The following is a 26,132-nucleotide window of genomic DNA, read 5'->3' as shown; positions in this document are numbered from 1 at the left end:
AAATTTGGGGGAACAGCTGATGGGGGGCTGGTTGGGGTTGCCATGGACCGTCGACTCCAGGCTTTAAAAGGCTGGATGAGTGGATGAATAGGGCTGGACCCCCGGGGAACTGGATTCCAGACCCCTGGAATAGTTCAGAATGAGCAGACTTTTAATCCCCATTGCTCGCACTCTCTCTCTTCTCTTCTCTCTGCGACTTCTATCTTTCATCCAGTGACTTTATGCCTCTATCATGCTGAGAATCCTGAGCTCTTGTTTGTTTGAACTTTGATCTCTGCGATAAATAATATCAAAGGATGGAGGTTATGACCTATATCCACATAGGCCAACATCACAAATAGTAACAATGGAAGGAAACACACAGACTTCGGTATATTAAATCTGGGGAAGTTTATCTCTGGAGCCGAAACATGATAATTAGCTGGCCTTTGACAGATAAGGTCAAAAGAACCCCATGTTACAAGGGGTGGCGTTTATCCAGGACCCCAAATTTAATTTACACTAGCTAATGGAGTGTGAATGAAGCAAATTTAGATCCATTCACACACCACTTTAAATAAATGATTGCAATTCATGCATTGTTTTATTATAGAACAGAGCTAGATGTAATAACAACGCTTCAATAAATATATAAAACATATTTGTGACCCTGGACCACAAAACCAGTCATAAGGTTAAATTTTACAAAACTGAGATATATACATCATATGAAAGCTCAATAAATAAGCTTTCTATTGATGTATAGTTTGTTAGGATAGGACAATATTTGGCCGAGATACATCTATTTGAAAATCTGGAATCTGAGGATGCAAAAAAATCAAAATCCTGAGAAAATCACCTTTAAAGTTGTCCAAATTAAGTTCTTAACAATGCATATTACTAATCAAAAATTACATTTTGATAGGTTTACAGTAGGAATTTTACAAAAAATCTTAATGTAACATGATCTTTACTTAATTTCCTAATGATTTTTGACATAAAAGAAAAATCCATAATTTTGACCCATACTATGTATTTTTGGCTATTGCTACAAATATACCCCAGCGACTTAAGACTGGTTTTGTGGTCCAGGGTCACATATATGTTATTTATTTTAATTGCACATGTCTATTACTTTAACTATCACGTATTATACTGCGGTTCCTATACAGCTACCAGCCAACTGGCAACTTTTACTGTGAGTGTTAATTTTGGACTGTTTATTTCACTCTCACTTTTTCTCAGTCAAAGAAGTTCCTGCATGTCAGATCCACTCGTAAATCAACACCAAAGAGAAACAACACATTCAAGCTGTCATCTGCTCTCTGATGCCTGTCCTTCTCTGCGCCAGAAAAGTTAGCACGTCTTCCACGTACAATAGTACTTTACAGTTTTACAATTTAAAAAGATCAAACTAAAAGCTCTATTCATGCCCTCATGCACTTGTTTATGAATCTTTATGAATCTTTTCAGTCTGTGCTGGACTCGTGAAAATAAAAAATGAGCATCTAACTGAAAATGTTTTTTAATAAATGAGGTTTGAAATCTATTTATATTAAGCTGGAGGGCTGGTTAATAGCAACCGTTTTTGTGTGGGGTCAACATGAGCCTGTCTGTCCTCACGGCAGCAGTAGGGACAGCTGAACATACCTGCATACTGTTGTGGTGCACTGCGAGGGTAAAACAATACCTTTCAGAATTGTCGTTATTGCTGGATGAGCCAGGGGGATCTCGAAACGGGCAGAATGCCACCCCAGCTAGCTCGACGGTGACATAAATGGCTCTTTAATGGTTGGAAGGAACCACGTCATCGCCAAATCTGAGCTGAGGGGTCCAAAAAACGTGATCTGTGGGGTGGCTTCATGCAAAAGACAAAAAAAGAGAGAGATAAAATAAGATTAGGTGTCTCAGAAGACTAATTAAAATGCGAAAATATCTTAATTTTAAATTTATTTTTTTACAACATGTACAAGATTAAAAAAAAGAGAGATAAAAAAAATTGTGATTCCAAAAGGCTAATTCACATGCAAAAAAAAGAGCTTGATTATTATTATTAGTTACATTTATATAGTGCTTTTCTCACAACACTCAAAAGACAAAAAAAGGATAAAATAATATTAGATGTCTTAAAAGACAAATTTACAATCAAAAACATCTTAATAATTTAAATTATATTTATTATCATTTATATACTGCTCTTCCTATGATATTAGCAAGACAAAAAAATGTTTTGATATTAGCAAAATGTATTATTTATTTTTGTAATAATTATTATTCATTTTTGTAACATTTGTTGTCTCAAAAGACTAATTAACGTGCAAAAAACATCTTGATTTATAATAATAATTATTATTAGTTAGTGCTGGGCAACGATTAATCGCGATTAATGGCATCCAAAATAAACGTTTTTGTGTACATAATATATATGTATGTACTGTGTATATTTATTATAGATATAAAGCTAATCCACATGCAAAAAAGAGTTTTAATATTGTTTATTATTATTATTATTAGTTATATTTATATAGTGCTTTTCTCACAACACTGACAAGACCAAAAAAAGATAAAACAATATTAGGTATCTTAAAAGACATTTACATGCCAAAGAATCTCAATAATTAATATTTATTATTATTTATATAGTACTTTTCTAACGGCATGCACAAAACAAAAAATATTATTAAAAATATAAAAAAAAACATTATTAATTCTTTTAAAATTAATTAATTGTTAATTTGATGTCTTAAAAGACTAATTACCCTGCAAAAACATATTAATTTTTAATAATAATTAATATTTGTTAGATTTATTTAGTGTTTAGTGGGAAAATCATTACAATAATCATGATTATTATTATTATTATTATTACTAGTATTATCATTTTTAGTGATCTAATTCCTACTATTAGACGAGGGGAGCATCTAAATGTTTATTTTTTAATTTTTTCTTAAGTAGCAAAGGTATATTTGTAGCAATAGCTTGTATGGGTCAAAATGATCGATTTTTTCTTTTATGCCAAAAATCATTAGGATATAAGTAAAGATCATGTTCCATGAAGATATTTTGTAAATTTCCTACCATAAATATATCAAAACTTAATTTTTGATTAGTAATATGCATTGCTAAGAACTTCTCAATATTTAGATTTGTTTTTGTTTTTTTGCACCCTCAGATTCCAGATTTTCAAATAGTTTTATCTCGGCCAAATACTTTCCTATCCTATGGTCCACGGTCAAATTTGATTTTATATTATAAAATATTATGCATTTTGGAAAGACTTTTGAGAACTTTTATACTCCATATGATGATGGCCAAGGAAATAACGCAATATAATACATAATGAAGCTACAGAGCATGCAAACACAGGCTATACTGAGTGACAATGAACTATAGAAAACACCCAGTGAAGGAGAGACGGACCGAGAGAGAGCAAACATAACGAGGGAGCTGAAAGCTGAGAGATGTCAAAAATATCAAGAGGCTAAACAAGGAGAAGCACACAGGTGTTCGCATTGGCCCTCCTCACATGCGCTCCTGACAGCAGGGGGCAGGAATGAAGTGGTCGCGCTCTAAACGCTTCACACAGATCCTTTTGTGCCATGATCGGCCTAGGCTGGCATCCTCACAGAATTCACAGCAGCCCGTGCCAAAGCAGCAGGAGCGGGTTGCCGAGACAAAGCTCCTGACATTTACGTCACGTTTAGTGGAGAGGAAGATCTGTTGCTCGAAGGTTGCTCTTTAAGAGTTCAGGAGACCCAATGGAGTTCTCAGTAATGGTCCAAGTTCATCATGGTCTCATCTGTTTCTCCTAAACCTCCCTAGGAGGTATAAAGAAATAAATAGAAACAAATCAGGTATACAGACAAAAATACAGTCATTTGATCTCTGAAATATGTGATGAGAAATGTGTGAGCTATATTATAGTCGATTTATGAGCAGTTTAAAACATAGTTAAGATGTCTTTTAAACAAAATCTGCATTTATTTGATCAAAAATACAGTAAAAACAGTAATATTGTGAAATTTTATTACAATTTATGATAAGTGCTTTCTAATTTAATACATATTGAATTTTCAGCAGCCTTCAGTGTCACATGATCCTTCAGAAATCATTGCTGATAAAAAAAAAACATGTCTTTAATTGCTGCTGCTTAATATTTTTGGGGTGAAATCATTTTTACAGGATTCTTTAATGAGTAGAAAGTAAATCTTTACTGTCATTTGATCAATTTAATGCATCCTTTGGTAAATAACAGTAAAAATTTCTTTTAAAAAATGCTTTGAATGGTGTAAATCTAAGAAGCAGGTGACTCAAATAGTTCCATTTGATGTTATTGCTCTCTAGCAGAAACCACTGAGATGTTAAAGATATCTAATTTTGCATTCCTATAATACTTTCTGTTCAGGTTTCCCATCACATGGCATCATGCTCTTTTGTTAGTAGGTATACGTTTAGCATCAAGGCTTTCCAGGTAAAATCAAAGTTGATATAAGATCATTTGAAGCTTGGTCTGCTCTAAAAAGAGTCAGGTGAACATCATGTGTCCATGCAATGTAAATCTATAAATACAACATCTGGTTTATTTTAGACCTGTCATACAGAGGAATGTATGCGCTCATTGATCTTGTTAGGCTTGTGTTTAACTCATCTAATCACATTACTAGGGTCTGTAAGAGCACTTTCATCATGCTCTGCTGGGTTTACTGTAACGCTATGTCAACATGTGCCTCTTTAAACTGTTTGCTATATGTCTAGACGTGCACCGCAACTAACACAATGCTGTACACTGACACCTAGTTAAAAAACAAACAAACAAACAAAAAAACAATACTAAATGCTTTAAAACAGACACAGCTCCACTCATAGTTCTGTATACAAACTATACAGTTGCTCAAAAAGTAACAAGTATTACATAACAAAATATGAAACCAAGTGGCATTTATTCTTAAGAAAGGCAGCACAAGCACTTTTGTTGTTATGGGGGGACAACTAATATTTAAGACTATTTTAAAGCCTCATTACTCAAAATAAAGGAAACTTCATGGAGCCGTTTTTCTTTTTTTCCTGACAGATGATGGCCAACCGGAAGGTGAGTGGTGATTTCCTTGGATAGCCTTTTTTTTTTTTTTTTGCCTCATCCTGAATCAGTTTTTTTTTAAATGAGTGAATGGACAATGTTAAAGGAAAAAAAATTCGTTAAATCAGGTCTGACAAAAAATATATGTAGTATTTATTTACAGTCCAGATTAATATTGCCTACTGTAATTGTGGCATTATCTTAAAGCTTGCAGCTAAGAAATTTAAAATAATCAGATTTTCATTACAAAATATTAAACAAACAGCTGCAATCCACTGTATGTATACAGGGTACATTTCGAAATTCTCACTCTCATCTAGGCTCGATGTATTTATCTTAAATGGGGTTCTAGTGTCTAAAAAAACATTCTTACCATATTATAAATTAGTATTCTAGTCGTATTTTTACTAGTCCAGGCGTTTTGAGTCACAAGATGGCGCCAATTAGCTGCTCTAAATGTATTTTAATTATGAAACGAGTGGCAGCTAGCGGTATGAAAAATGGAACTGTAAATACTGTAAATAATCTAGCGATGTATGAAGCACAGTTTAAACAGAGGTAATGGTCAAGCCAAGCAGTTTTCTGTTGTTCGACATGGTAAACTCAGTAACCCTGCTGAAAAAACCAGCATATGCTGGTTAGGTATGTTTTGGTGCTGGGATGCTGGTTTTAGCTGGTATATGCTGGTCCTTTGCTGGTTTATGCTGGTCCCTTGCTGGTTTTTGCTGGTTTATGCTGGTCATGTTGCTGGTTAATGCTGGTCCTTTGCTGGTGTATGCTGGTAATGTTACTGGTCAAGGACCAGCAAAAACCAGCAAGGGACCAGCATAAACCAGCAAAGGACCAGCATAAACCAGCTAAAACCAGCATCCCAGCACCAAAACATACCTAACCAGCATATGCTGTTTTTTTCAGCAGGGAAACAACTTGAACTCGTTGCGAAATCTGCATGGAGAAATATTTCGTCCTCTCACGAAATTTCAGATCATGGGTAGTTTATCTGCTGAAAAAATACCAGCTGGTTGGCTGGTCTTAGCTGGTTTAAGCTGGAAGTGGCTGGTTTTAGCTGGTCTCCCAGCCTGACCTGCTAAGACCAGCCTGGCCAGGCTGGAAAAGTGGCCAAAACCCTTCTAAAACCAGCCTGCCTTCCAGCTATGACCAGCTAAAACCAGGCTGGTTGACCAGATAAAATCAGCCAACCAGCCTAGGCTGGTTTTAGCTGTTTTTTCACCAGCATATTGCAATGACTGGATTTTTCGCTCTCAAAAATTTGCCAGATAGTAGGCAAATGTGACTGTAATTAATACTTAAGCCATCAGAGGGCATTTACAATTCTGATTAGTAGTTTTGAGTCTCAAAATTTGTTATAGAGGGTTTGCACTTACATCATGGTTTGGTCAGTTACCCGGATGCGCGGCCATTTTGGCGATGTAAACACCAGCAAGGATTGTATAGTTAATATACTACTGAAAACGTGGTTCTGCTAATTTATGATGTCCAAACCAAGAAAAAAGCGTGAACGCTGCTAAATCTTATAGAGAAGGACTTAGTAAGCAGGAAAGAGTGCAAACTAAAATTAATAGGTGGTAAAGATACCTAACAGCAGTATTAATATATCAGGCTGATATTTCACCTACCTGACTGGAAAGGATCAGAAGAAATACGAATGTTGTAAATTATTGCCCTGAAAATCCTGGTTCAGTTTGGCCAACCACAAACGTCTTTTATTCCTCAGTTTTTTTGCACTCTTCCCTGCTGACAAAAACAGCTAAAACCAGCCTAGGCTGGTTGGCTGGTTTTAGCTGGTCATAGCTGGTCAGCAGGCTGGTTTTAGAGGGGTTTTGGCCACTTTCAGCTAAAACCAACTACATCCAACTTAAACCAGCTAACACCAGCCAACCAGCCCAGTTTTAGCTGTTTTTTTTCAGCAGGGTTCTTCTAGTTTATTTAAAACAGTTTGGCAGTTTTATAGTACTCCACATATTTCCTCGGTCCGACAGATTAGTACAGCCCAAAACATGACAATAATTGACCACTTTCAGCAGCAATAATCTGCAAAATATGCAGGTTTTGTTCGGTTCAGTGGCATTGTTTACATTCAGTGCCGCCAATATGGCCGATTGATGACGCCTTGTAAAAACCCTCTATTCTGACTGGTATTGAAAACGAGTGACTGCAAGTGGATACAAGCTGTTAAATTGGTGATTTTATGCTGCCACTCGCAACAGTGAAATTAAAGTACAGTTTAACCACTATAATACAAAAAATATATATTTGACCGCTTAATTTGCGACAAAAGATAGACATAAACTGAACTGATACAAATTACCCACCGTTTGATTGAGTTCTGTGAGTGTATAAGTGTGTCTGAAGCTGGAAGTACTGATATTGACATGTTCTGTATGAAACAACTTCTGCTTTAAAGCTGCATTCTGTAACTTTTTTTGTTAAAAATGCTTCCTGTCTCACCCGCGTCCAGCTATTTTTAGCTGTACAAAACAGCTTCTTTTGCTGCTTGATATTGCAAACTGGTGTGTCTTACCATATTATTTTAATGTATTATCTTAATTATGACACACAGTTTTATAGTGCAAACAGTTTTACCATTTACTACGTTATTCTTCTCATTATTTTCCTATATGAGCTAATGAACTGGATAACAATAATAATTATTTGCGAAACTTTGCGATCGTTAGATTTAATCACCATTGGTAGCATGATTTATTTCAGTTGGACAGAACAAAACTGGCAAACATGTTACTTACTTGTTCAGACGTCATTTTCCGGTGAAACTTCTTTTTTTGCGCATACTTCCAAAACATAGTATTTGTTTAGTGAATATCCTCACATACACCTCAGAACTTTAGATTCATCATCGCTGAGGAGCCGTGCCAATGCACAACCCAAGTAAAGAAGATAATTCCACAAATAACTGCCATTGCGTGTTTTCAAGTAGAGATGGCGACAAAGAGTCAAAATGTAACAGACTGCAGCTTTAAGCAACAAAGTACACACATTTAAAAAGGCCATAAGCGCACAGCAGCACTGGTGTGCAAACATGGGGACAACAGCGACACAAATGTGAGGTACTCACCAGATTAGTATCACTGTTATTTCAGATATCAGCCAGACGGTCTGAATTCCTGTATTCTGTCCAGCTGATCATGGGTTGTTGATTCAGATGACATTTAAGGCCTGTGTTAAGCGTGCGCTGATACACTTCTCATTTAAGGTTCTAGAATGATTTTTGGCTTCGGATTCAAATTTGTCAAGCTTCTGGCTTGACAAATCACATGGGTAGCGTCTGGACATATTTGGTATTATACTTCTTCTATTTACAGCCAATGATAGAAAGAAACTCTATATAGGCCTAAATAATTGACAAAAAAAAAAAACAACTAAATGTTGAATGATGTCCATTTCACGCTTCAGAGATCATTTTCTTTCACTCTCCAAAACAGAAATGTTTTGAGGAGTTCTCCATATTCCCCTGTCCTGACAGCGGACTTCTTTTATGAAAGACAAGCAGAAGTTTCTTTTGCTTGTGTTTTGTAAATGAGGCCTACTGTTTGTCTGATAACATTTATATGTATCTGTATATAAATGTGTATAAGTGTCTGTGAGTGAGTATATTGTCTCCTGTCCTTCAGCATATGCATGTATGTATGTCTGTATGTGTTGCTGACGCTTCATGCTTTGAAAGAGGCACTTGCATTCCTCCGCTATGTCTGTCATATACTCAGAGAATGTTGCCCCAGACTCTGGTGACGGCCCATCTGAGAATTCGGTTGTGATTACCCCGAAAGGTAGGTGTTCAACCATGTGTTTACCCCCCTCACTGCTCCTCTATTCCCTTTCCTTTGGTTTCTTTCGCTTCTCAGTTTCACCCACGGCACTCTTACCTCACGTGTGTGAGAGTGTTTGTGTTTGTTCCACTGTGATTTCCACCAAATTATCACAACAGTTCAGGTAAATCAACACACAAACTACAAGCGTACAAACTACAGTACACACACACTTAGAAGGGTTCACACTGACATACACAAATGAATGCTCCACACCTACTCACCTGTGTCAGTACTAATGCTTATTATAGTTTATGGATGGCAGGATTTTTTTTTGTGCAAATGCACATCTGTGTATCGAGAAGTTTGATGTGAAGGTACAGTATATGAAAAGAAGCAAAGGACATCTGTGCAGGCATCAACAGTTTACTGCGCTGTTTATGTACAAAATTCATACACATACACACAAATGTACTTAAAACATATTTAGAAATTTTGTAAAATATTTGTATACTACACAAGTAGATGCTTGCAGAGCCTGTTGTACTTTGCTTCTTTTGGGATTTACATTTTCATAGATGTACAGTTATGTGATCTCTTTTGGTCACTTGCCATAAAATGCCAAAAAAATCTAAATAAATGGGCCATTCTACAGAATTGGTGTAAACTGCTGTCCCACAACCAAAAAAACATTTAAAAAGCATTTATCCCATAAAATTGTCACTACCGTAACAGTCGAAACATGACATTGTTTCGGTAGTGACAAAAGGGAACACCATAATTTTTTTTATTTGGAGGAAATAAAGACAATTTTAGTACAGTTATGTAAATTTGTAGTATTTTAGTAAGTTAAAATTTTGTAATGTGCTGTGGTCGCTACCAAAACATTACTGTCACTACCGAAAATGTGCAGAAACATGGGATGTTTTGTCAAAATAAAAAGATGTTCTGATAGTTTTGGTTCAGTGTAGATTCAGAACAATAAATCCTTAAGTTTAAAATCAGTATGATCAACTTTTTGCCTTTTACAAAGAAAAATTGGATTCAAAATACAATGAATCTCATAAATCACAGTTGAAATATTGTTAAAATTGTAATTGTTACTGATTTACATCTGAAAACGTTTTAATAAAATGGAAAATATATATATATTTGTAAGGAAGATGTAAGCAAAATCTTAATAGGTCATTGTAACTCTTCTTATGAAATGATATATTTCTGTTTCGGTAGTTGGGAGAGAAAAAATATTCCACAAATTTCTGAAAATAAAATAGGAGAATTAACTGCAGTTACTAGAAATGTGTACCTTGGATATTATACAGTTTGCATACAAACTAAATTTGACAAAACTGACTTTGAACCAATTCTGTAGAATGGCCCAAAATATGTATATCAAACCACACACAAATTTGACTCATTTTTATAATGCACTTATTTGACCAGTCACTCTACATCTATGTGAGTGCGTGCATGTGTAAGCATTTTGGGTTAAAGTTGGCTTTCTGAAGTCTTGCTGCTCTAGCCTGGCTGTGTTTGCTGTACAGAGGCTAAAGTGGCCACCAAAGACACAGAGGCCATAGTGACTGTCACAGAACCAGAGGCAGCCGTGCCCATACCTGCTGCTGGGGCCCCTCAGCCACAGCCTGTAGTAATTGTGGTGACTGAAATAGAGCCAGTAGAGGGTGAGGTCACAGACCCACAGCCAATAGTGACAGAGCCTGTAGAGAACGGGCACAATGAACCAGCGCCAACAAAGGCTCAGAAGCGTGTCGAGGTGACTGAGGTAAAAGAAGAGGAACCCAGAACCTCAAAAGTTCCTGGTAAGTATTTCTAAGAGTAAAACCCCAAAAGCAACTTGTCAGTGTTGGGGAAGCTACTTAGAAACTAGTTTGCAAAGCTACATATAAACAACAAAAATCATGAATCGTAAAAAAACAACAACTAATAGTTATGACCTTACTTCCCCAGTTAATTGATTACATTGATCATTGCAAACATGTTTTGCATTATAAGTTTTCTAAAATGTTTAAATATGCAAATGAGGCATTATTTAATGATATATGTGCTTATTTGCATACATTTCTAGAACAAAAATCTAAACACTGGATAAAGTCAGTTTCAAAATTCTTGTTAAATTATTATTTTTTTTTTTTTGCCATATTAGAGTCAAAGGTTTTTACAAAGGGAATTTTGGGTATCTCATTTTGTCACTCCATAATTCAGAAAAAAAACTTAGAACAGACAGGAAACTATATATATATATATATATATATATATATATATATATATTTTTTTTTTTTTTTTTACAATTTTACAATTTTTTGAGGAATAAAATGTTGTATAAAATAAAGCAAATTATATATGAACAAATCCCTCTGTAAAAACCTTCAGGATATAGACAGGAATAAAAATGTAAAGTTTGGTGTGTGTAAGTGCTACTGAAGTGGAGATTTATAGCTCAGTGCAGGAGAAAAAAAACTCATTTTGAGAAAACGGCCTTTAAAAATATGCATTGTAATTGAAATCTATTGACACAAATAGATGAAGTGCTATAAAAGAAACACTTAACAGTGTCATTTGGATGTTTTCTTTCCACTAGTCTAAACACTTTATGAAACACCAAAAAGCCCAAAATCTCAAATTTCACAGGTGCATGAAAAAAAACAAAAACAAACAAACAAAAAAAAAAACAGAATTTTTGAACTTAAAGGGAAAGTTCACCCGAAAATGATTCTCTTCTTTCAGATGAATACAGAGTTACACTGAAAAATATCCTGGCTCTTCCAACCTAATGGCAGTGAATGGCTGTTGAGATTCTGAAGTCCAATAAAGTGCATCATCCATTATAAGAAGTATTCCACACAGCTCTGGGGGTTAACATAGGCCTTCTGAAGCAAATTGATGTGTGTGTGTGTAAGAAAAATATATTCTTATTTCAAATATTTATATTTATAATATATTTAATAATTTTCTTACAAAAAATGCATTGTTTTGCTTATTTATTTATTCACCTGGAGTCACTTTTTATGATGGATGGATGCACTTTTTTAGGTTTCAAAATCTCAACACCCATTCACTCCCATTTAAAGCTTTAATACATCTCTGATTGTATTCATCTGAAAAAAAGAAAGTCATATACACCCAGAATGGCTTGAGGATGAGTAAATCATGGGGTAATTTTCATTTTTGGGTGAACTATTCCTTTAAGGACATACATTAACGGACATTACATTTAACTAATAATATTAAGAATAATAAAAACCAATAAACAAATTAAAAACAAAGCAATTTGGACTTATACTGATTATTATTTGCATGAATGCAGCACCACACAAACACAAAACTAAATGACAACTGCAATATGACCTTAAAGGAGCTTTTTTCTCCATATTATCTTTTTTTAAGTCTTCATTCTTGTGTAAAACTTTTACTGAAAAAAATCACACAGAAACAACAGTAACAGTAACAATACAACAATATTTTTTCTTGAATTCTCTCTTTCTTTAAACTACATCAATTCTTTACTGTATATACAGTAGGCAACATTTGAAGTGGATCAAAAAAGTCACCTAAGATAAGAACGGGTATTGTTTTGGTTTTAGGACAACATTGATGAAATGTTTTGATCCACTTTGAATGTTGACTACTGTATATGTTTTTTTATTTCTTTTTTCGTTACAGCACATCAATTCTTGTTGGAAAAAAACAATTGCACTACTGATAAATTGCTAAAAAAATGTGCTTAAGTAAGATTGCTTAGTATATTCTCCCCAGCATTGCAAGTTGCGTACGGTTTGGGTCAAACACATGTGGAGCCGAGTCAGCCGACAAAGTTAAAATTAGCACAAACTTTCTTAATCACTGACATTAACCGAAGCATTAATAACCAGCATTTTCCATTAGATTTTGCTTTGTTGAACCTATTAGAGATGTTCAAACTTGTCTAACTTGTCTAACTCGTCTAATATCCCATGCGGCACCACATGTTTTGACCCCGGTGTTTCTACCAGATCTCTCACTATCATCCAAAGAATCAAAGATGTCTTTCACTTTAACCTCCTTCACAGGAGATTCTCCACTTGTTTAAATTTTATGATGCAAATGTTACATTTAATTCTACTTTTTGTAGTCTTTAATGCTCTGTGCCTGTAAGACATGTGACCTCTAGCATGCATGTGTGTGATGTAAATCCCACAGCAAGTTCAAAAAGAGTAAGACATGTCTGAGATGTTGTAATCTAGTTTATAAGTAGTATATCTGTATTTGTGTCCACTAACACTTGCATTTATACTGATCAGTATCTTCAATGAAGAAGTCTGCTGAGTCAATAGCTACCCCTGTAAAAGGTATTGTATGCCAATGAAGGACAGAGAAGTATATCAGTCAGTGTTTTGTGTGTGTATATGTGCTATGTTTTCTCTGAAGCTTTAATAATTGACGTATTTAGACATTCAGGCCACATAAAGTTGCTGTAGCAACAAAATGAAACTTCTGAAATGAATAAAAGCATAGCTTTTCTCGGTGTATTGCGAAATAATGCTCATGGGTTTCACCGGCAAGCCAAAATATAACCTCACACTTCCTTCCATCCACATGTGTGCTGCTTCATGGCCTGGCAGGCCATCAGATAAGCATCGCTTCTGTCTTGCAAAACACACTCGTATCACACTTCATCCTTCCACACGTATACACAGCCACAACAAAGCCACATATCACTCCTGTCATGCCTGTCCAAATCATTCCCAGCAATCCATCTTTCACCTGTAAGTTGGTTCATGTTGAGTTTAAAGTGTATGTATGCATGCTGTGTGTGGTCTACGGCTGGAAATGGAGTTCAGTGATAGGTGGGTCTATGTGTCAATCACACCTTTATTTCAGATAAAGATGATGATGTCACCGCCAGCACCCCATCACCTCCACCTCCAGCAGGTTGGTAACCATGGCGACCCATTCTCATCAAATCACTGTTTACACTTCTTTACTAATGGTGCTGCTATAAAAGTGTCAGGTGACCTTTGAAATTCAAAATAAAGGAAATACTTCAGAGGATGTAAAGATTAAAGATTACCAGGTAAAGATTGGACTAAAAATGTGGTTGAAACTTGCAAAGGAACGTATGTGCAAAAACACACGCAGTTAATGTTTGTGATTTTTGTCTGATTCCTACAAGCATTTAGACCCTTTATATAATATAGATTCATATCTATATAAAGGAAGAGATGCAGAAGACATCTGTTGCGTATACAGCATTTATACACATAATGCTTGTACAAAATTGCATAATTCACGTTTTTGCATATGTTTTAACACAGTTTATGTGTATTGTAAAATTAAAATGCAAAATTAAGGAAAAGGAATTCAAAAAGGAAGAAAATCTAAATATGCAATGCTATATTAAATTGAACGTATTCATTAAATTGTTTTAGGCCAATAAACAGCCGTTCCACTTGGCAAAAACAGATACTCATAATAAATAATATTTTGTTTTCTTTCACAGAGGATGGCAGCACTCCCAAGAAACTTTCTATTGACCTTCCTAGTAAGAGTCTTTTACTAATTAATGCCCCCATTACTTTCTACCCAGAGATATGTTTTTTTTTTTAGATTAAATGTGACTATAAGAGCCTTTCCCTTTGAATTTACATTTACTTTCAGTGTAACACTTTCCAACATAAACTCCTCTAAGGGAATTTGCAATATACATATTTTTATGGCATAAAGCACTGCTAAAATATTATAATATTAATTGTCATGTTTGTTAAATTTTAAAGAATTTTAAGAAACTAAAACTAGGCTAATCAAAATTAAGAGATCAAAACTAGAGAGCAATCTATAAATACTAGATTTTTTTTTCTGAAATATGGTTAATCTTCATCGCTCAAAATGTTTTGTGGAAAACACTGTGATCAAAATTAGAGAACAGTAACCACTGTAGCATGAACAAAGATTATAATTAAAATTTTGGGACATCACTAGCTTCTCAGTCTGCGCTGCTCTTGGTCCACTCTTCTTTCACTCTCTTGTGGGTTTCTTAGCTGTAACTTTGTCGCAAAGGATTTTCTAGAGATTTTCAATCGAGATCAAAACTTTGGTCTTCAAGCATTGTCTTGCAAGAAAATTGCAAGCTGATTGGGAGATGCTTGTAGGGAAGGAGCCAAATATTGCTGAAGGAGGTTGATAAATATTTGCACTCACCCTGCCATGTACACTCTTAAAAATAAAGGTGCTTCAAAAGGTTCTTCAAGCAATACCATAGAAGAACCATTTTTGGTTCCACAAGGAACCATTCAGTCAAAGGTACTTTAAGAAACCATTTCTTGTTTACCTTTTTAAAATCTGAAGACCCTTATTTGCCACAAAGAACCTTTTGTGAAACAGAACGGTTCTTCAGATGTTAAAGGTTCTTTATGGAGCCATTTAGATAAAAAGGTTCTTCTATGGCTTCATGAAGCACCTTCAAGAATGCAGCTGTATAAGAGGCCCAACTTTTTTTTACACACTTGGGATTCAGTCTTGTTTCCCATCAAACCGACAACAATTTAACTACTTCTTATCGCTAAAGTGCACTTTGGACCAGTTCTTCTCTCTCAGCACAACATGCTCCTCAACAAAGATGAGCTTAGCCTTTTGATTCTGTCTGCTGATGAGTGGCTTGATCACTGCAGAGTGGACTTTTTATTCCAGTTAAATAGGGTTCATCATATAATTAAGGAAATTAGCACCAGGTTTCAGATTAACACCAATAACTTGGAGGTATCTGCAAGTGTTCTCTAATTTAGATCTCATTTCAGTTTTTATACTGTGAAATATGTTTTAAAAACTCCAAACAGCACTAAGCAGTGATCTTGACATTTAAGAAATTATAGGTTGTTCTTTAATTTTGATCTCCGCTGTACAAATATTCTAAGCACAGACTTTCCTGAAAAGACAGTTGAACATGTATGGAACAACACAACCATTATGTCAGACTTCCTTAAAGAGCATGCCATTAACAATCTGTTCCTGCTTTCTGTTCATGTTTTATATGTGGGATTGTGTGCCATTGTGTGTTACAGCGTGTTGCCGCAATGGACTTTACAGTAATATTTCTTACAATATGCTGTAAATTTCTCTCTGTCTCTGTTTAGATGATAGCGACCCTGAGTCAACCAGGGGGAGAAAAGACTCAGGTAATTCTATAACTACAGTAGACGCTTTAACTGATCCCTAGAAGCCAGAAACACAGGCTGCAGTTTAGTCATAAGACGCTTTCTAGTGTCTAATTTCCCCACAATGGACGGCCAAATGAAACCAGCACATGGGTACATTTGGCCAGAGCATTTCCAAACCCCATCTTGAAAGAAACTCTAGGGGTTTTGGAGGTCATCTGCCTTTTCACACTCCATGGGGAAATGAATGGATGAATCTTTAGAAAAGATTTAATCTCATCATTGATCATCGACTAAAAACATCTGTGAAATCTCATTGAGCAATGTGAAGATTTTCCGAAATGATTTTGCTACACGATGTCTATTTACATATGTTAACCGATTCTCTCTTTTCCCTCTTAAAGGTCATTGTTCAGTGTCTTTATGCTTTCCATGTTGCTTTGTTGCAGCAATGTGTGATGATAATGTGTCACTGTGTGTTTGTTGAGTACTTGTGTGTGTGTGTTAGTTAAGGCAATTGGATGATTGTAAGATATATGGATTTAAAACATATTTTATAATAACTTTCATGAACAAATTTATATGACATCTGAATATCAAAAAGAAAGTATTACATGCAAATGAAAATGAAAGTTATTATAAATTCACCAAAAATGTACGAGTGTGGTAAGTGTGTTCTTTCTCCTAATCGGTCAGTCTGGTCTATGGAGGATGGACAGCCTCCTGAGGAGATTGACAAACAGGTTGACAGTCCACCGCTCTCAACTCTTTTAATTGAACAGCCTCAGAGTGGTTCCATCAATGTAGGTCAGTAAACGCACCTTTTTAACAGTTCCTATTCATTCTCAAGCTTATGAACATCATTATCAAAAACATTCATTACATTGTTATTTGAAAGGTGGAGACATCTCCTTCGTTGCAAAGGTGGAGGCCAAAGACTTGCTTCGTAAACCAACCATTAAGTGGTTCAAGGGCAAATGGATGGATCTGGCTAGCAAGACTGGGAAGCATCTACAACTTAAAGAATCTTTTGATCGCTTTACCAAGGTGATCCCGCTCAAACAATGTATCATAAAGAAGCATTTGCATAACTTTCCAATTCTTCTCGCAACATGCACTGATTTTCCCTCTGCTGTAGATTCACACCTTTGAGATGCACATTATAAAGGCGAAGGAGAACTATGCAGGGAATTACAGATGTGAGGTCAACTACAAAGACAAATTTGATAGCTGCTCTTTTGACCTGGAGGTCAAAGGTTTGTTTTTTGATTCAACACAACAAACATAATTGCCAATACTACTGTTCAAAAGTATGATTTTAAATTGAACTGATCAAAAAATCGTACTGAACCCAAACTTTTGAACGGTAGTGTACATTTTATCCATTTACTGTTTTTTTTTTTTTCAGAAGTCGCAGAGGGTTCTCAAAGCATTGATATCCGCTCAGCTTTCAAAAGAAGGTAAAAGGGGAACATCCTCCCCGAAAATGATCTTTATTAAGAGAAATTTAAAGCAATATATGAAAGCCTGTTTCTGCAAGAATAAAACCTATTTAAAAAGTCACAATTCAAACTTTTTTCCTCACAGTTGCGAGTTTACATCTCGCAGTTCTGACTTTTTTTATTTTTTTGTGTTATAAAGTCACAATTGCGAGATAGAAACTTTCATTTCTGAGAAATGAAGTCAGAATTCTGACTTTTCTTAGAATTGTGTTATATAAAAAATATGTTCTCAGAACTGAGTTAATATCTCACAATTCTCACTTGATAACTCATAACTGTGTGTTATAAAGTCACAAAAGAGAAAAAAGTCACAATTGTGAGATATAAACTCACAATTCTGAGAAAAAAGTAACAATTGTCAGTTTATATCTTGCAATTCTGACCTTATTTTTTCAGAATTGCGACTTTATTTCCCAGAATTGAGAGTTTATATCTCGCAATTTTGACTTTATAACACACTAGTGGGAGTTACATCTCACAATTCTGAGAAAAAAAGTCCGAACTGTGAGATGTAAACTCGCAACTGTGAGAAAAAAGTCAGAATTGTGAGATTTATAACTAGCAATTGCGAATTTATATCTCACAGTTCTGACATTATTTCGCAGAATTGCAACTTTATATCTCACAATTCTAAGAAAAAAGTTTGTATCACGCATTTCTACGAAAAAAGTCACAATTGCGAGATGTAAACTCGTAATTGCAAGAAAAAAAGTCAAATTTGTGAGATTACAATTACCTTTCTTGAATTTTTATTCATGGCGGAAACGGGCTTCCATAGCAATGTTCAGAAAAATAGCAAGTAATGAAATCAATAATAAAATAGTTATAAATAATGATAATGTTACTGTACGCTCTTAGACCATTTCTACATATTATTAAGCAGTTCATTTTTTTCACAGCACAAATAGGTGAAATTTTCAACCTGGTCTTAATACGAAAACGCACCTGTGGGAAATTTTTCGATATATTCGATGTGAAATGTACACTGGGTGTCACTAAAAGAGTGTTTGAGTTTTGCCCCGGAACAGATGAACATACATATGGTACGTTTTATGTAATGTTGGTTTTGACGTTGATTGGTGCTGTAACTCGCTCCATGATGTTTTAAAATAACGTACCATCTGCACTACACCTAAAACTAAGCGAATTTGACATAAAAACACAATAGCAAGCATGCCGTTTTAGCTTGTTTTGCAATTTCAGCTCTATCATCGTGAGTCGACGAGATTCATACCCAAGGATTTCGCTTTCTAAGTGCAATTCCGTGCTAGCTGAGTTACCGAGCTTGTTACATCCAGAAAGCGAAACAAATGGAGCTGTAATCATGACTGTGTATGAAACAATTACAAGTGCTCACTTTTCTGTTAATTTCAGTTGGAAACTGCAGTGATATGTACTTATTGGTATGTATTTTGCGTTTTGCGAAAAAGTTCCCAGAGGTGCGTTTTCGTCATGAGACCAGGTAGGAAATGTATCAGTGATATAGCATGTATTTATGTTATAATATCATTTAGAATGAAATCATACTCGATTTCCAGCATAAATGTTGCATTCAAATGCCAGAAGATCTTCTCTGTGAATGTTTAATCAATTAAAACAGGACTTCTGCTCCAGTAATCCTCAACAAACCTATGTAGATAAACATGGTTTGTTGAAGGACTGGATTACCAGAAAGTTCTCAGTTTGTCAAAAATATCAAACCGTCGACCAAACCAACCAACCAACCAAACGAATGTGTTGAACTGCTCAAAGGCCAACGCTTGCACCGGGAACTTCCACCCCAACAATGTATTAGAAAGCAACGCAAACTATCCAAGCTCATACTGTTCTCCCAAAGTACCATTGGGAGAAGCAGTCATGAGACCACCATAGGCTCACCCTTGGTAGCTTGTACACAAATCAGTTCGCCAAACGCCAGTGCTTTCGCACCCGGCCACAATGCGAAATGTTATTGTGTACACCTCAATCCTACATTCGCCCGGATGCAGAGATTGCAGGCTGTTGCGTTGTTCTTTTAGCATTGTTTGATTTTGATGTTTGTGACTTTTCTGATTCACTTTCCATTAATCTCTTGTGAACAACAGCAGCGAAGGCCAAGAAGATGCAGGCGAGCTTGACTTTAGTGGGCTTCTCAAACATAGGTGAGAACTCCAGTCTGGTATCCCAAGGGGACCCATTCTTTCTTATTATTTTTTATTTTCTTAAGCCCTGGCAGGGGTGTCTTTTTCTTCACACTTTCTTCTACACTGTTTTTAAGATCAAACAGTATCTTTTTACACTCTTAATATAAATGATTTCCTCAAATATTTAGCCATCCTGTAATGTGGAAAGCAATATTTGTGTTCATATTCTGGCATATGAAGAAGAGTGCATTTTGCTGCCAACATCAATGAAATACTGGATTCACACAAAGTGCACAGCCTTATTTTTGGAGCAGCTTTTTTTTTTAATGAGGTTGTTCTGTTATTAGCTAAATATCAGAAGTTAAACTCCTGCATAATGGAAAAAAAGTTAGAAAATTATCTTGGCTTCTCTCTTTTTTTCTTCTCTACGCTTTCAGACAAGGCAGGTTAGTATCATAGGTAATTAAACGATTAGACGTTATCACTGGTAAGTATTATAATCCTTTAGCTTCCCAAGCATGACCTGAACAGGAACTTTATCAGCAAGAGTGTTGGCCTACTGTAGTCCGGTAACACTTTATTTAAAGACAGCGTTCATTAAAGATTCAGCAACACTCACAAATGATGGAAACAACCTGACGGAACGGGAATGTTTTCCACTCGTTTACGAGCTGTTGATGGAACACTTCTACATGAAGCTGTGAAATAGTGTTATCGCTACTTTTGTTAATGGAATCTTGATTTATACTCGAGAAACAAGACGCACAACTGCAACTGCAAACCTTCGGTGTTCTTAATACTTGCCTGAACAACTACAGATTTAAAACACACATTAAAACATGAAAATAATCATGTGACCTCTGGACATTCAGGGAAATGTCTGTGTAAGAAGAGGGCTGAATGACAAAAACGGATGCTGACTAATTTAACCATCTCACACCCTGATCATGTGTAACGTCTGTGATCATGTATAACAACAATATTCACTCCTAATAATAAACCCTGACTTCTAACCCTAACATAGATGAAAACAACTACATTGTTGAATGTGTTTAGATAGAAATCCTGCAAAGAGATGGGTTTAAGCTATAGGAAAGAGTCAATAGATTATTATAAATATTAGTTCTGAATTATAATTAAGGCTGTTGTATTATATTATTATAATAATGAACAAAAATGTAATTTGTTTAGTCACTATCTGTCTATCTACAGCGTCCTCCATAAATATTGGCACCCTTGGTAAATATGACCAAAGTTGGCTGTGAATTTTTTTTTGCATGGTTTATCCTTTTCATCTTTTATTCAAAAAAAGTACAAAAAATTTGAACCTATCTTTGAAGTAAAACAATTGAAAGTGGAGGGAAATCTCATTATGGAATAAATGTTTTTCTCCAGTTCACGTTGGCCACAATTATTGGCACCCAATTATCGCAACGTCCTTTTCCCAAGATAACAGCTCTGAGTTTTCTCCTATAATGCCTGATGAGTTTGGAGAACACCTGACAAGAGATCAAAAACCATTTCTTCATACAGAATCTCTCCAGATCTGTCAGATTCCCAGCTCTTCTCTTCAGTTGACTAGGGTGGTCATGGCAGAAGGTTCATTTTTTGCTCAGTGACACATTTTGTGTTGATTTTGAAGTTTGTTTTGGATCATTGTCCTGATGGAAGATCCAACTACGACCCATTATACGATTTCTAACAGAGGCTGTCAGTTTTAGATATTATATCTGTTGGTATTTGATAGAACCCATGATGCCATGTATCTAAACAAGATGGTCCAGGACTTCAGACAGAAAAACAGGCCCACAACATTAAAGATCCAGCAGTATATTTAACTGTGGGGTACTGGGGTACTTATTATCCCTATTTGTACCAAACCCATTTAATGGGTTTGCTGCCAAAAGGCTTTTTCAGTTTCATCTGATCATAGAAGCTAGTCCCGTTTTAAGTTCCAGTCGTGTCTAACCAACTGAATATGCTGGAGTTTGTTTTTGGATGAGCAAAAAGGATTTTTCTTGAACTTGAATGGTTTCTGACGCCAAGGACATTAGGACAATATAGACACACATCCTCTTCCACGCAGATTTGTAACATCTTTAGTTGATTGCAACTTCTTAAATATTGCCCTGATGCAGAAAATGGGGTTTTGCATTTTTTTTTTTACAGCCACCTTCTATTTTGTGGAGCTCAACAATGTTGTTCTGCACATCAGAACTATTTCTTTGGTTTTACTCTTTGTGATGGATAATTAAGGGAATTTGGCCTGTGTGTTCCTCATATTTATAATCCTGTGGAACAGGAAGTCATGGCTGGACAATTTCACCCTGGTGTGCTTAAAAATGTAAATATGAATGGGAATATACTTAAGAGATAATTTACTTATAAGAATTTTTAGGGGTGCCAATATATGTGGCCAACATGCATTGGAGAAAACCTTTTGTTTATATATAATATGAGCTTTCCCCTACTTTCAATTGTTTTACTTCAATGATATGTTAGAATTTTGTGAATTTTTTAATAAAAGATCAAAAAGATAAACAATGCAGATTAATTTTCACAGCCGCCTTTGTTCACATTTACCAAGGGTGCTAATATTATCTATCTATCTATCTATCTATCTATCTATCTATCTATCTATCTATCTATCTATCTATCTATCTATCTATCTATCTATCTATCTATCTATCTATCTGTTTGTCTGTCCCTCAATATGTCTGTCATTGTTTTTGTTGTTGGTCTATTTATCTATATATATTTAATTTTCAGCACACCACTTATATAATTATGCTCCCTCCGCATATTTTTTATAATTGTTATTCTATTTACTTTTTTTTATCCTTATGGAAAAAGCAGTTAGAACCTCTAAAAATGCATGTTGAGACCCGCACTAAATTAATTTGACATTGACAGCCCTAATTATAAATCTTCCTAATATAAATGGCATAATAATACACTGAAACAAATGTCACACTTCTCTTTTAGCAAATGATTTTAGTCTGTAGATCCATCATTAGCAGGATCATGTGTTAACCACATGATAACACGATGTTCTCCCCTATTTACTGACCTTATCCTTTCCGTTCATAGTGAAATTAAAAAGTAGTACAGCAGCTCCTCACTAAATACTTGTCCCCAGTCATAAACACAGCACCATCCCTTCCTTGATCATGTCAACCCCTGTCTAGCTAAAATCTAGAGAGGCATCTCTCCCTGTAACAGGCTACCAATGACATAGGCAGGTTCTCCAGCCCATCTCTTTGTGTGACATGTCTTGAGGAACTAGAAATAATAAATCTCATATCAAAGCTTCCCACATAGCGACCTGGTTCCTCAACACATGTTGAACAGCCCTAGCCATGACCTCTGACCTCTTACTGTCTTACTGCTCTGTGATGTCAGGGAGCACAAGCAAGAGGAAGTTCCTGAGGTGGATGTGTGGGAGATTTTGAAAAACGCCCGACCTGATGAATACGAGAAGATTGCTTTTACGTATGGGATCACCGATCTCAGAGGCCTGCTGAAAAGACTGAAGAAAACCAAAAAGGAAGAGAAAAAGAGTGAAGGTGCTGATTTAAACTCTATTAGATGTCTATTTTGCATGATAATGCGCAGTTTTTTAGTTCAGATGAAATGTAAAATGTAGAATTCTTCAGCTGAAACGTTATTCATCTGCATTCAAAATGAAGGACGTAAATGAGTTTGTTTTTTTACCGGAACAGATTTAAAGAAAATTTGCATTGCATCACTTGCTCACCAATCTATCCTCTGCAGTAAATGGGTGCCGTCAGAATGAAAGTTCTCACGACTCCAGTCCATGAGTTAAAGGTGCCATAGAATGCATTGAAACAATATTTTAAATTGAAATTCTCAATAAACGGTTTTGCAGGTCCATTTACAACCCTAAGATTTGTCCCTAGAATGAAATGGTCTGTTATTACCTTATTTGGAAGGTTCATGAATAATAATGATGAGCTCTGCTCTGATTGGCTGTTTCACAGAGCGGCTCATTTCAGTAGCTAGCACATGGAGGAAAATATATATTTAATCTCGGAATAAATTCTGAGTAAGTTACAGACACCAACCATCCCTGCACTTAACATCTCCTGCACAACCTGGAACATAACATTTATTCCCGTGATCTGCCATTTTCGCTATTGTCCTCGCTATTGTTCCTCCTTTCCTTTAAAAAAAAAGAAAAAAAAAGAAAAGAAAAAGAAAATGGGGCAACCGTGGCCTAATGGTTAGAGAGTCGGACTTGTAACCCAAAGGTTGCAGGTTCGAGTCTCAGGTCCGGCAGGGATTGTCGGTGGGGAAGGTAAATAAACAGCACTCTCTTCACCCTCAATTCCACGACTGAGGTGAGTCCCTTGAGCAGGGCACCGTACCCCCAACTCAACCCCCTACTTGGCCTCACTTCACCTCCTTTCCTTTCCTTTGTTTTTTTAGCTGCAGAATGTCTGATGATTGGGCTATGCAAATGTTGGGGGCGTATTACTCTTACGTAATAGTCGCTGTTATGTTAGGATTAGCCTATTTTTCAGTGGTCGGAAATGATGGTGTTTGAGACTCACAGTATGTCATGTCCACACTGTAAAAAGTTTTCACCAGTTTCAACTTAAAAACTTAAGTTTAGCTGCTGCCTTAAAATGTTAAGTTAAATCAACTTAAGTCATTTAAACTCACAAGTTAAATCAACTCATTTTTATTGTAAGAAGTTAAAATGACTTGTAGTTTTAAGCTGATTTAACTTTAAAAAAAAATTAAGGCAGCTGCTGAACTTAGATTTTTAAGTTAAATCTGGTGAAAACTTTTTACAGTGCATGTACAGAACTGTTATTATTCAACTATGCCAAGGTAATTACAGTTTTCCATTCTATGGCACCTTTAACTTCCTGTAAAGTGAAAAACTAATCTTTAAGCCGTTTTAACCAAACCATTGCTTCTAGTAAAGATCAAGATCAACAGGAGACAAGAGGGTTATTTGTGGATTGTTGTGATGTTTTTATCAGCTGTTTGAACTTTCATTCTGACGGCACCCATTCACTGCAGAGGATCCACTGATCAGCTAAATTTCTCCAAATCAGTTTTGATGAAGAAATACAATCATTTACGTCTTGGATGTTCTGAGGTTTTCAGTGATTTTTCATTTTTGGCTGAACTATTCCTTTAACTCTTCACTGTAGCATTTGCCAAGAGACTGGAACCTGCATATCAGGCAGACAAAGGTGGAAAGATCCGGTTAGTCGTGGACCTTGCTGACCCGACTGTGGAGTTAAAATGGTACAAGAACGGACAAGAGATTCGCCCTACTCCAAAGTATGTCAACATTCTTCTTTTTACAACTCCATTCAGAAACACACTCATGTGAAACCCTCTGTAAACACCAACCTGCCTAAACCCTTCATTTATTGTGTTCTTTGGCTTGCTGGCCACAGGGGATGCAGAAATGACTCTGTTTGCAACAAACACACATGGCTAGACACACAAGTGAACCATCAGCATTTCATACCCGGCAAACACACAACGTTCTTTAAACATTAATCTGTGCCTTATGATAACTTCCAGAAATGTTAAAAGGACGTTATGTGATTGAAGGCCAATTTGAAGCTCTTGAGCTACATTTGAAGTTTTCAATGTAGTGTACAATGAGTAATTAACAACAGTAAACTGTACAGGAAAAGGCACAACCGCCCTCACAGGACTTTAATAGAGTTGCAAAAGCTGATATTTGGACATTAAATGCATATATTTATCTCCAATGTTAAGCAGAAATATTGTGATATTGCACAAATATTTAAAAAAATAATCAAATTTTTTTGGTGTTTTGTTATTATTATAAATAGTTTTTTCTTCATATTTAAAAAAAATTATATACAATTTTTATTTTTACTTATTTGTAAGATTTTATCTCTCTTATTTTAACGCTAAACATCTTACAAATTATGCAAGGACTAAATGAACACAGGTGTAGTTAATGTAATTCCTGTTGCTTCATTTATTAATAATTGTAAAAGACAATGTTGTAGAAAATCTGTTGGGTGTCATTTTAACTGAAAACTCCATTATTTGAAACTTAAGGCAACATATTTCAACTAAATTAAAGCCATTTGGGTGGTTGGTGCAGTTTTCTGGTTGTTTATCTTCAGTGATGTCTCTCCCAGTGTTCCCTGTTTTTTGGAGGACTCTCTCTTTTTCTCCTTCTCTCTCTCTTTCTCTCTCTACATAGAGTAAGTGTAACACTAATAGCTCTTCCAGCCCTGTTTGATCTAGGCATGATGTCTATTTGTCCTTTCTGTCTGTTATGCAATGGTGATTCCACCTGTCTGCCATAACCTCCACTTCCACCTTCTCCATCCTGTGCTCCGGCTGTTCTGGCTCCTCTGTTCACCATAAAGTAATAGGAAGTAAGTCAGCCAGTCCTCAGGACTGTCTTGTATATGTGAACCAAAGGAGTAAGCACATTTTTGCTGTATGAATCTGTTCTGATGCTTTCAGTGCCATGTTGTACAGTATAA

At 35.7% G+C, this 26,132-nt stretch overlaps 1 protein-coding gene across 14 annotated transcripts in view; it reads left to right on the top strand.

Annotated features, from left to right (window-relative positions):
* The window catches only part of mybpc1 (myosin binding protein C1), a 52,920-nt gene that overhangs the window by 3,249 nt on the left and 23,539 nt on the right, over nt 1–26,132 (top strand). For 3 of the 14 annotated variants that reach the window (XM_073838802.1, XM_073838797.1, XM_073838800.1), the window contains exons 2-14: nt 5,051–5,068; nt 8,800–8,862; nt 10,386–10,661; nt 13,140–13,187; nt 14,339–14,380; nt 15,969–16,010; nt 16,686–16,796; nt 16,888–17,036; nt 17,128–17,245; nt 17,398–17,449; nt 19,576–19,632; nt 23,017–23,180; nt 24,801–24,933. In XM_073838802.1, coding sequence (XP_073694903.1) covers nt 5,051–5,068; nt 8,800–8,862; nt 10,386–10,661; nt 13,140–13,187; nt 14,339–14,380; nt 15,969–16,010; nt 16,686–16,796; nt 16,888–17,036; nt 17,128–17,245; nt 17,398–17,449; nt 19,576–19,632; nt 23,017–23,180; nt 24,801–24,933 — 1,273 coding nt within the window. Of the gene's footprint in view, nt 1–5,050; nt 5,069–8,799; nt 8,863–10,385; nt 10,662–13,139; nt 13,188–13,509; nt 13,771–14,338; nt 14,381–15,968; nt 16,011–16,685; nt 16,797–16,887; nt 17,037–17,127; nt 17,246–17,397; nt 17,450–19,575; nt 19,633–23,016; nt 23,181–24,800; nt 24,934–26,132 lie in introns of those variants that run through there. The other 11 variants (XM_073838803.1, XM_073838798.1, XM_073838811.1 and 8 more) reach the window with 10 other exon arrangements.

Source organism: Garra rufa, chromosome 4 (genome assembly GCF_049309525.1).
Source record: "Garra rufa chromosome 4, GarRuf1.0, whole genome shotgun sequence".
Lineage (NCBI taxonomy): Eukaryota > Metazoa > Chordata > Actinopteri > Cypriniformes > Cyprinidae > Garra > Garra rufa.
Note: the sequence above shows the minus strand (reverse complement) of the source record. Positions and strands in the feature narration are given on the sequence as shown.